Source organism: Apteryx rowi, unplaced genomic scaffold, assembly GCF_003343035.1.
Source record: "Apteryx rowi isolate R43461 unplaced genomic scaffold, aptRow1 scaffold_63, whole genome shotgun sequence".
Classification (NCBI taxonomy): domain Eukaryota; kingdom Metazoa; phylum Chordata; class Aves; order Apterygiformes; family Apterygidae; genus Apteryx; species Apteryx rowi.
The window spans coordinates 1,660,483-1,673,142 of NW_020450905.1; the positions used below are offsets into that span (position 1 = coordinate 1,660,483).

At 38.7% G+C, this 12,660-nt stretch overlaps 1 protein-coding gene across 1 annotated transcript in view; it reads left to right on the forward strand.

Annotated features, from left to right (window-relative positions):
- GRID2 (glutamate ionotropic receptor delta type subunit 2) overlaps nt 1-12,660 on the forward strand; it is a 714,293-nt gene that overhangs the window by 631,764 nt on the left and 69,869 nt on the right. The window contains exon 14 of the mRNA XM_026084197.1: nt 12,003-12,169. Coding sequence (XP_025939982.1) covers nt 12,003-12,169 — 167 coding nt within the window. The remainder of the gene's footprint in view (nt 1-12,002; nt 12,170-12,660) is intronic.

The window sequence follows — 12,660 nt, forward strand, 5'->3', positions numbered from 1 at the left end:
GGTACAGAATCTCCCATTTCAGCCTCTCATCAACTGGCTTCTCCAGCAGTTTTTCCACCTTCCTGGAGCAGCCCATCAAAGTTTTGGGATAGGTGGAAAGGTGGAGTACAGCCATTTACAACAACTGTGCTTGTGTTGCCCTGCCTTTCTATAACACTCTTTCTCATATCTTGGGAGGTAATTGCTTCCTACATCTAACATGAGAAACCTTTAGCTTAAATTTGGCATCCGATGAAAACAGTCAGTGGTAAATCATAATGTTATTTGTATTTGCATCAAGCAATCTGGAAGCTGGCTTGACCGTTCCGGGCCTCGTAAATGTAGTAATGTGGAGGGGAGATCTCATAAGAGCAAGTATTAGTTTGGCGTTTTGGAACATAACATCCAGATCCATTTCTAGCTAAATGGAGACAAATTACATCCAAGTAACAGAGAGGCTTGCAAAAGGTTTATTTTGAGTTTGTTTCTAATAATAGTCCCAAGCCTGGTGGAGATTCTTGAGTCCCTATCGAGTTTGACATGGCATACTTCTTGACAGATGCTATGTCAAATTGTATTGTRTCCTTTCATGATTTCTATTGCATGTTTTCTATACCACCTTCAGTATGTTTTAGTTATTACAATTCAATAAAATTTATAAACTGTGAGGCGTTTATAACACCCTGTGACAAGTTTTAAATACATCACGTGATCTATGGCTTTGATTTAATATGTATCATATYATACTCATTCTAGAGCTTTTTTATTTTTATTATGCTCTTGCCAAATTTTATGTCCTTAGAGAGCTGTGTTTTATCTCTCTGTTCATTCAGCTGCAATATTGCTAGGTCTAGGTTCTGCTCTGAGCAGGTAACCCATGTAGCTGCAGGATGATCACTTACTTAGTAGCTGCCAAATGTAAATGCCTATTCTGTTATGTGTACTGGGCCTTAGATTCCTATTAAACTTTTTGCAGTATTGGGCTCTAAATAATTCGAAATATGACAAAAAGAATAAACATAATTGAAAAAAAAAGAAGTAAAAAGAGACAGGTTAAAATACTATTGTGTTTTCATCTTCTTCAGCTGCAATAAAATATGCTCTCCATAGATATGTCAAATATAAGACAAAGGAGGATATATTTACCTGGCATTGTGTTTCCTGTGCTTTCTTKTATATATCTTATGATTTAACCTTTTCTAAAATTTCGCATGAACAAGACAGCAACAAAGATACTACATTGAATTTGATACAGATCTCCATCAATATGAAATATGCCTTCCATTTGTGTCTGAAGGGACCATATTTTTCAGAAGAAGAGCCTGCATACATGCAATTGTATTTTATCTGATGTTAATACAACTGAACACAGAAAGGAGATATTTCTGTATACAAAGTACTCTGTAGCTGCGCAGCTATTTGTGTGTGCGTGAAACCTTCCATTTTCACATACAGCGTGGCCCTGTGTACAGATGCAGGCACGCAGTTTTGCATGCTTCTCCCAGGCGCCTTTTCCCAAAAAGTTAGTCAGGCATATATTGCCAATTTGTAAAAAGCCGTGTGGCATCCTTTAGTATTTCCCTGAACAGGTGAAGAGACAGATTGGTGTTTTCCATTTAGAAACTATACTTAAGGGAGAAGGAGTGGGCCAAAACAATAGACTTGGGCAACTAAGTGTTTTATTCTTTTACTTTGGCAGCCAGTTAAGGCCTTTTCTGTGCTCTCCCTGCTGTACTGGCAGCTCACGCCTTCCCAGATGCAGTGAAGTATTGCGACTTCTCTCTAATTCTTCCAAAGTCAGAGGAAAACTGCAGCTCTATACAGCGTATAGTATATATGTGTGTCCAATGTACTGTACCTCCCATAACATAGTTCTGTAAAAGACAAATTATTTTTTAAGTTAACTCAGAAGGGGAGCTATTAATATGGTATAAATGTAATCAGAAATTCACAATCAGTTTAGATGCTGATTATTCTTATAGCTTGTTTTTCAGTAAAGGCAAAATAACAAAGTTAATAATAAGACACTGAATGAGATTACATTTCCTAACAAGGTAGTGGCATTTTTCGAGCAGTGCCCACATAGCTGCTAGCCAAATCTGCTGCACATTGGATGAAGGGCTAGAATGGCAGGTAGATAATTTAATGATGCTATTGCTTGTGTTTTTCATTTTCCTTCCCTGTTGTTTAGTGTTGGCTAATGAAATGATTTCATGCACTTGAGTAAGATATTCACTGGTACACATGATTAGCTGGGCACTTAGCTTTCCACATTGATGCCTAATTTACACGTACATTCAGTCTGTGTGTAACTTAGAAAATTTCAGCTGATGGTCCTAATTCTAGATCAAATGCTACTTCATTTTAAGAAGGAAAATCAGCTGATTGCATTGCATCATAGCAACCAAAGTTTTTGAACACAACCTGTACCATCAGTTTTTCCATGCCACAAATATYTTAACTCCATTTTTCTTATTACTTATCTCAAAGATGCCTTGGCATTTTTATTAATGTGGTAGGACAAGAACAACTACTTGAATTTAACTCATTTTTATTGTATTTTGCAAAAAGTATACCAGTGACACAAGGTATGCACTTCACATTCAAATTAAGAGATTAAGTAAGAACGGCTGACTAATTGGACTGTATCTTTATCAGAGAACTATTCTTGTTTATGGTCTGATTAGATTTCACAGCATATTTTCTCCAAGCTTGAACCTGAGAGGCTCAGGCAAAATGTAATGAGACGTAAATTGCCATGATGACCACACTTACGGGAAATCTAGAGTGAAGTCCGAAGTACAATTGCTTATTGTATTAATGATTATATATGTTTAGATTTTTTTAAGATGCCTGCAAACTTAGATCAAGTAAAGCAAAGTTGTCATTAGGGATTTTCCCACTGGACTATTACAGTAATTGAAATTGAAACTGTCTAAGGAAGGAGATAATTTTATAAAACATTATTGCTTATTTTTATCTTTAAAAGCTTTACAATTGTCAAAATGTCCAGTTAGAATATTTCTGTATTAACTGTTAATTTTTTGATCAAAAGGGGTTTTCCGTTTCATTTCGTCATGTTAATTCATTGCAGGGAAAAAGGTCAAGTTAAAATCAAACTGCAATTGGAATAAAACATTTTGATTGCTCCAGTCTGAATTKTATTATTATTTTTGGTCCCCAAATTTGAAATATTTTTCCTTAAATCAAAATCTTGCAAATTCTTTTGCAGAAGGATAGCTATTTTCTGCCCAGTTCCATTTATCATTTTCATCATGCAAAGGCTCCGTGTTTAACGTTGTCTCTCTGAGTTTGTGTCAAGTGTACTGCCTGAAAATTTTTGTTGATCACTGTTACGGGAGAGTGAAGGGATTAGAAATCATTCCTGAAAAAAAGCACTCCTGAATGAATCCTTGGCACAGTAAGGAATCAAGTGATTGTTTTACAGTGATTTTTCTGGTAATTGCTTGGGAGTTTTTTTGTTGCTGTTTCCTGTTTCTGTCAACTGTAAATGTTTATTTCTAGTAGCTGAGGTACCATGTGTGAACAGATCAGGATGAATTGGAAACAAAAATCATAGGAGGCTGTGACTTGCATTTCATTCAACATTCACAGGTGTGCAAAATGAATGTTACAACAATGTTATAACCTTGTACAAACAGAAACGACTGCACAGGTTGTAGGCAGAGATGAATTCAGTTCTGTACATTTAAAGGCAAAGGCTTTGAGTATGTTACTCTCTAAGGATGCAAAAGCCCAGCTTTTACCCACAGCTAGAGATGAAATAAGCAGATAAGGCCATAAACAAATTCTTAGTGGGATTTGAAAAGTGCCCGGGTGCCTAAACTGCATTGGCTTGGATGCTCTCTGAACTTGAACTCTGAACTTATCCTTCTGGATAACCATTTGTGTCTTTACGCACTTATTTTAGGTGCAAGCATTTGACCTGGGTACTTGTCACTGACTGTATAGTAAATCGCAGGTGCTAAGCTGAGCAGTGAGGACATTAGCAGGAGCTCAGAATTGGGCCTTGAAGAGGATGTGTTTGGACTACACAAGTTGCGTTGTCTGTGTTTTCTGTCCTGCCACCCTGTTCCCCCAGCAGTTCGCTGCACGGCAGGCAGCAGCACAGAGGAACTAGCTTTTACGGTAACTACAGAGACCAGTACGTGAAAATTTGTTAGGTCTTGTCATCTTCTCGGTTGTCTACGTTGCAGGTTTTCCAGAGGAAGAAGTAGCTTTAAAGTCTACTGCAGACCCAATGAAATTTGCTGTGGGAATTGCCTCAGCGTGGAGGCACCGACCTGGCTGACCTGAGTCCATTGCTTCGTGCCCAGCCCCAGCTTGTGCGGTGCAGCGCAGGTTGTGAGCAACTGCTGCATCGTGTCTCTTGCTGGAAGTTTTGTATCAAAATGAGGAGAAACAGTCTGCAGCGTCGGGTGATGTAATTTCAGAGGGAAAGGGRTTTTGTGAAACGTCTCTCTTTGGAACTCCAAGATATCATGGCTGCATTTGCAGTGCCAAACTGGTTCCATCAAAGCTTGGGCAGGAGATGCTTATTGAAAAGAAAAAGGATAAAATGGTTCAAAAGAAGATAGTAATAAATAAATTATTTCATGTGAGTAGTGGAACATATTAAATCCTCCTACCACTCTGAAAGTGGTCTGAGCTCTTGTACAAGTAATATAAGAACTGAAAGGTAAATCAGTTGCTTAAAAATAAGTTTCTGAAATGAAACTCTATTGTTTCAAATGAGTTTTTGCTGCAGAATTTTTCATTAAAATGGGTACTATTTTGCAAAGAACTCTGATGTGGTTATARTACTTTTTCAAATGAAGAATGCTTTTGATGAGTGATTTTTTTTGCTTTCGATGAGTTTTCTACCTCTCAGTTGGTATTCAATATGTATTTCTTTGACTAAGAAATGCTGCACAAGTATTCCAGTTRTATAAACTTTGTTTCTATTCTAAAGAGTGGTGGAGCCATGAAATTTAGGATCCCAAGAAACCTCAACTTAGGTGTGCTGAATTGATTTAATTTAAAGAGGCAGGCTGCTTCTCTAAATTCGCCTGTATTTATCTTCTTCCTGACACCCTAATCCACAGAAGTTTACTTTTTCACCCAAATGAAGAGAATTGATCTGAGTATACATTTCCATGTGTAAATGTCCTTTTGTTGTGGATTAGCTGCCACAAAAATACAAATATATTAGAACAGGGAAGCCGCTTTAGTGACATTTGGTTTAAATTTGTCTCATTAATGAGACTKCCACTTGGCTACCACAGATCTAGGTCTCTGAGGAATGCTTTCATATAGTTTCTGTGTGTGACCTTCACAGTGATGCCCTTAAAATAATCTYCATTAATATCTGCAGCACTAAATTGTCATAAAATAAATGAGAAGCTCCTCTGAAAAAAATAGCTTCCTTACCTTTCAGAGGTCTGCACTGCTTGGATTTCCTTTTCTTTTTTGTATCTGTTTCTCTGCTGTTTCTCTTCCCTCTGTAATTAACATTAGCTTTAATTAAGTGCGGTTCAGCTGCGTGTCAGTGATCCGCATGACCTGCTGCCTTTTTAGTGCTTCGCTGCCATTACCTGGGGAARCGGCTGCCTCTGTTCTCCTGCCGCACGCGGAAGTGGCACCTTTCGTTGGCCTTCGTTCTGTTTTCCTCGGGTTATTTTCTCTCTTKTAACTTACCTGACGTGTTTTAATTGCAGTGGCAAAATGTGAATGCAGTTGAGCAATGGAAAAACAGTCGACAACAAAGGCATAAAGTGCCCTCTCATTACAGTGCTGTCATACCTGAGTAATTCTACTAATTCCAGATGAATTAGTCTAGGTCTGCCCAGTATAACAGAAAGTGCATACGATCATGAGGCTTCTCTCAAGAAGCTGGCAGCAGATTATACATAAGGAATTAATGCTTTTCCTGATGAAGTTTTATCTGGAGCAAATAGACATGCCATTAAAGCCTGATATGAGAATATAATGAAAGATGAACTTCACGCAAAGGAAGAGATGAGGCTGGGTTTTCTAACCTCTTCTTTCTTCCCCTAAGCTCCACAGTCTCGTTTCTCACTGCTGTTCGCTCTTGGGCACTAGCTCAATAATGCTTTTAGAGATGAGCCTGCACTTCTCTGTTTGAATAGGTACCAAAGATAAGCTGCAGTGTTTGTCAGAGTAATCCATGAATTTCAATAGCTCTCTATGGACCCTGCAAAATGGCATCCTGAAGAGGGAGGGAGGTATTTTTATTTAATTAGCTGCTTGCTTTGACCGTTGAGCAGAGTTGTATGTATACAGAAATTTTTTTTCCATGCTCTAGATTCCACCGTGGGAGTACAACTCCCATCGTGCACCGCAGGCAGCTCTCTGACAGACTCCTATCATGCAACTTCCACTGCGTGACTGGACTTTGCTTTTAAGTTATGTAGATCAGCCACAAAGATATGCCTGTGAGAGGGATTGGGGCAAGAAGCTCCAAAGCTGTGCTTCAGTGAAGATCTTCAGAACTACAGAAGGTTTAATTTTGAGAGAACTCTAAATTAGTGGGTTTAGTTTTGTTCAACAAATTAAAACAAAGGATTTTATTTAATTAGGGTCCAAATAGAAATTGTTCAGAGTTGTTCCCTTTGTGAACAAAACCAGGATTTGAAATCTTTGTCCCTGAAGGAAATAAATTAGCAAACTGGAATTTCTCTGAAGGCAGAAGCTCTTGACTTTTGCTTCGGTCTGATAAACAAGCAACTTCATTGGCCTTTTGCAAAAGGATTATGGAGATCAATGCATCTCCATTCCCTTCTGCTGAAAAAAACTTCATTGTGAATGCCACCAAGCTATTTGGCAACATCTGACAAACACAAAAATTTATATTTAAGCTTCCACCACAAATTTTATCATTGCCTTTTCCCATCTCAGAGCACAATATCCCCCTCATGTATATTAGCTCTCACTCATGTATTTGCAAATGTTCTTTCAGTTTTCTTCCCTCTCCTTCATTCCCCCTGCAATAGCAGGCTTCCCAAGGCTGTTTGGTGGAACGAAGTACAGTCTTCTGCCCTCTGCAGCTGTCGTTTACATGTGGGATTTGCAAAAATCATGTCAGAAATCAGATCGGTACGTGCCGAGGTCTCAGCCCCACGCTGATAGGCGTAAGACCAGCAGAGTCCAATGGCGTTTTCCCCCTGTGTCGCTGGTGTAGTGAAATGGTCAATACTGGCGAGCATGTAGCGAGGGACCTGCAGAGCACTGTGCGGGGCAGGTGATTAATCAGTGCCCTTGATTGCTGTCAGGTTGGAGCTGGAGCTGCCACTGCTCTGCTCTGCAGGCGTCTGCTTCTATTCATGTTTCCTGGCTAAAATACACCTGTGAATGTCTTGGGCACAGAAGGGCGTACAGCAACGTGAGAGGGGAAGGATGGTGCCAGGCATGTATGGGAATGCATACGGAAAGCGATGCCACTGCGTCACTGGGGTGGACAAACAGGGTATTCAGAAAATGCTTTTGATCAGCATTATCTTATCATTTTCAGATTTTTTCCAAAAAAAACCTGCACCTTTTTAAACAATTGAACTTTAACTTAAGATTTCCTGGGCCTTAAAGTTGTGTGTATGTGTGTGTTTTAGGTATGGTGAAATACTTAAGAGAGGTCTGTAAGAGAAATAACTGCTAATTCTGTTTAACCTGCACTTTGTTTTAATTTATTTTTTCTTCCTAAGGATTTCTGATATTTCTTTTAAAGAGGAATTTAAGATATACAAAAGATATTGTCCAAGTATTCAAATGTGAAAATCACAGTAGTTGATTGTTGTTTACTTACAATTATTTCTACTAAAGTACATAATTTTCTAGACTTAGAAATGTATTTTCAGAAAGTTGGAGTCGTACACAAATACATTATTCAGCCCATTCTGCATGCACAGGTTAGCTTTAAGAAGGAATATTATCCACATCAGTGTTGGCATAAAATATGTCTGTATGCAACAGTGTAATGGCTTTAAATACTTTTCCAGTATAACCCCACTGTGTTTTGGTGGAGTCATCAAGGATAAATTTTAACTATTATCTACCATCAAGACTTCAGCAAATAAAATTCACATAAAAGTGCAGTGATGCAGAGCTTTATAAAAATAGTTTTATCGTCTGTGTGCTGATGACCCCTCTTCTGTGTAAAAGTTCACAGTTCATCAGTTCACAAAACTCTAAAGTGAAGTCAAGCATTTTTGCCTGCTAACATACCTCCTAGTTTCATTTAATTTCCAGCATAGTGCATGAGTTCAAATAACCCTTAAGGACAAAAACAGATTAAGTTGTTTCTAAGGTTTTTTTTTTTAATGTCAACAGTCATCAGATGGTCCAAAATCTTTTTTAGCCTCTACCTTACCAGCAGGTGGGATGCCAAAGTGAAGGATAGGGTTTGAAGTGTTAGTTCTCTGTACCCTGGTTGACTGGAAAGCTGGGATTGCTGCTGAATGGTAATATGCTGCCTTCATACAAATGCCTCCCTGGTGCTCCTGTGCTATGTGAGAGTGTGTGAACTGCATTCAGATTTGCCATCATCCTGAAATGTTGTTTTCTCAACATAAAATGACAAAATAATCATCTGGAAACCTAGAATCAGGGATGCAGGTCTTGTATGAGTAGCGAATTATATGCATTAGAAAGAGCCGTTTCTTTTTCCAAGGAGATTTTTCTTTCATTTAGTCCCCATAATTGACTGACTGTAAGCTCCTTAGCTTTTTCTCACAATGCAGAGCTGGAATTTTTGCTGCTCATTTTGTGGCCCAAAGTAGAAGTCTTCAGTATTGCTAGAGAATATGTGCTCCTTTTAGTAAAGGGGAGGGAGGAGAGAAATAAAGGTATTTTAATTGACATTTGGTTCTGAAATTCCTTTCTCTTTTTCACACTGAGGATCACCTCCCTTTTCAAACTATAGTTATGCATTATTTTTAGGTGAAAATCTTTAAATATCAGCAATGTTCCAGATATGTTATACTATAGCAAAATTTTACTCTTAGATCTTTAGGTTAAAACCAGTCCTCAGCTGTGTGAAAGATCCACRGACAGAAAAATCGAAGGTTTGTAATATGGATCTCAGAAGAAGTGTACACTAAAACCTGAATCAGATTCCTCCTGAGCTGCCAGGCAACTTTGATTCTCTCTTAGGAAGACAGTTCTTTTTCCCATATAAAAAATTACTAATTGGAGAAAGTTCAAAAGTAGTGTTACTGTTAATGGGAGGACTGAAATGCTAGATTTGCAAGATTAAAGAAAGCTACATTAGCTGTTACTAGCTTGGCTAACTATCAGAGAAGTTCATCAATAGTTGAACGGTGTCAGCCCCAAAGTGAGAGTATTTAGAACTGTACAAGGAAAAATAGCGAGGAGTGACAGAAGACAGTTATAAAAGAAGAAAGAAGTAAAAATAAATATGTTGAATAGCAATAAAAACTGTTAGACTGAGGAACAGTTCCATAAAGAAAGTGATGCAAGCATGACAGTTGCAACTTTGGTTTGCTCCATGGATTTACATTCCATAGATGTGTAAATGCATAGGACAAAAATGCTGAAAAGAAGGTTTATTGCATGAAACAATCTTGTTTTGGAGGGAGATGGTTGGGATGATCCCACCTGGCTCTTCAATCTCTCTTTCCTGCCCCCTGCACTTTAATTGAGACTCCCCCTGGTCTATCTATGAACAGTAATGTCTTTGTGGGAACCTCAACTGTGAAATTATCAGGTCTGCTCTAAGGCTCTTGCATATGTCACTTAATCACAGATATTACKGTCAGTAAGTGCTTTTACCACTTTTATATATTCTCACTGTGAGTTGTTTTACAGCAAGGCAGCCAAATCAAGAGGATTTTTCCTGACCAGCTGAACAGCTGATGAGTTTCTTTACTTAGGTGACTTCAATATAATAGGAAGTTAGAAGGGTGAGTTAGGACAAAAGTCATTATCAAAACGTTAACCTCAAAGGTTAATTCCCCTTATGTAAAATTGCTTGTCTTTTTGAATCCCATTTTTACGTAATTCCTGTATTTAGCAAATCCATCTGATCCATTTCAGGATTTACCTTTCTTGCCCCTCTGGTCCTCTGCTTTTGCCCCCTATTTCCCTCACGTGCTCTCTGCCTAAGGGAAGGACGCATCATGCTGCTTTGGTCTTTCAGACTGTGTCATCATGCTTGCAAAGGCTCCTAGGAAGGGCTTTTCTCTCAGCCATGCTATCTTCAGCTTAGCCAAGTTGTGCCCTTAGGAATACCAGAATAAGTGCACAGGCACTAACCCAAGCAAGGAAGAGCTCTGTAGGTTGTAGTGCCCATAAAATGAGCATACAAATTGTATGGTTTGTTAATGATGAGTTTGCTTCTATCCCTTATTCCCTGGCCATTTAGAGAGACCTAAGCCTCCACTGGGAGACAGAAAACCATTGCTGACCGTTTTCAGAGCCTGAAAATTAAAACCAGCCCAGTCCTGCATCAATGTCTGTTTTGAAAAGGTTTTTTATATCCTGCCAATCACACTGAATCCACAGATACTGTGGCTCCCTTTCTATTCCAAGATCTGCACAAATCCTGCCCCTATTTTGTCTAAAAATGCAGATAGGAAGTATTCCCTTTCCTGGCCTGCGGTGTCTAATTCAGATTGATTATGCATGAAAAAGAATGTGTCCCAAAYGCGATAGTTCCTTGTGCACTACATCTTGTGAGCAAGCAGCCGGTGTGGCTTGCTTCAGTAACTTTTATATGTAAACAGTCTTTAAAAACATAATCTACGTTGTCAAAGCCTAATCTAAATGATGTACTGACATTGCTTATTTTGATATGCTGACTTGGTTTTGAATTCTCTTTGGATTGCCTGGCCCCAGATGGCCTTTTTGTGTTTTGTTTACTTTTCACTAAGCTGTCACATATTTATTCCCATTAGATGTACAAAGTCAATGGGTTCAGCCTAGTTTACAGCATAGTTGGCTAATATGGCGTAGAGAAAACGCTGAGTGAAGCCAAGCAGAGGGTCAGGAGAAAAGCAGTGTGATTCTTCAGGCCCGTCGTAGACACCAGCAAAACAGGAAAATGGTAAAAGATCTAGTAGAGCAGGTAGAGAATATTTTCTAGAAAAATGTTTTGGTTTGAAAGTGAAAATTCATTAAAATATGGAAGGGTTTGTTTAGACTGAATTCCTGTTTGTAAAAGCTTKTTTCTGAACAACTTCTGAAATTTTATATACATCCCATATTTTTAAAGGAAAAATTTTTGGATTTGTTTCAAATGTTAATGAATAGTAAAACATTACTTTAACAGCTCATAAACATAGTGAGTTGAATTTATCTTAATTAAACAGTTAGAATGACTTAACATGCAGTATTGTACAAAAGTCTTTGAAGATACATGAAAATTCTTCATGCTGGAGAAATACTCTCGACAAATCTAGTTGACATGATCTTGCCCTCAAGCAGGCACAGAGTCCAAAAGACAGAAATGGATATTAATGACAAGTCTCCTTTGTCTACATGAGCCATTATATTATCTTTGGACCAAAGTGAAGAGCATGGCTGAAACGTGCACCATATTGAACTGTGGTCTTTCATCTTTRTATCCACACTTCCTGCACTTCTCCCAACACGCATACATATATTTCCTCTAAATGCTTGTTTTAATGGTTCAGAGAAACAACTTACTGGGGTTTTTTTGTTTGTTTGAACTTAGTATTAATGACAGGTGCCTGATGAGCCCCCTCGTTCCCTGAGCAGGGCCAGTACAAGTTTTCTGCACAGTGCTGTTTCGCTGACAGCACGTTATTCTCAAATCACATTAAATTTCCTGCATTTCTGCTGAGGTGCTAAGCGAAAGCATCAAGTGGTACCACTCCTGGTGCGTTTTTTTGTGTTGAAAACTCTTGGGCACTCGAACTTTACTTTCCTTAAAAAAACAGAGTGCAAAGGAACTGTCACATATCTAGGTGCATGGACGTCCTTTCGGACATGACCGCCGATAGCCTGAGTTGTTGTTCTGTTCACTGCAGGTGAAACATGGGAACTACGCCTTTGTGTGGGACGCAGCAGTACTGGAATACGTGGCCATCAATGACGCAGACTGCTCTTTTTATACCGTCGGGAACACGGTTGCAGACAGAGGATATGGAATTGCCCTGCAGCACGGCAGCCCCTACCGGGACGTCTTCTCCCAAAGGTAAGAGCTCGGAGAAAGAGAAACACGTGCGAGCGAACCTCTCTCAGCTCTGGAACCATTTTTTATTTAATTTTCTGTAAAGGAAAAACATCTTGTGCTCATTATCAGCTTCATGATTTCTAACACAGGCATTCATTTCCTCATAGATATGGGATTATTCACTTCTCTAGAAACTGCGTTAGAAATACTTTGTGTTGCTTTTGTATGAATTGTTCTTGTTTCTCTTGGAAAACGTGAATAAGATATACTGAACTTCATTAGCAGGAAAATAAGGAAAGAGCTGAGGCATTTGTTTTAAAGGGATGGCATGACTCAACCCTTCCTTTTACAGAAGCCTTTTCTTAAAAAAAAAGTAGACTTGGACATCATATAGACCTTTATTAGTACCCTAAAGTTTAGATGCTTATCCCAATACTAATCAATGGCTTGAGCTAAAAAAGGGAGATCTTTAGAGGTATTTCTGGTACTGTGTTTCTGCTAGGATCAGAAAT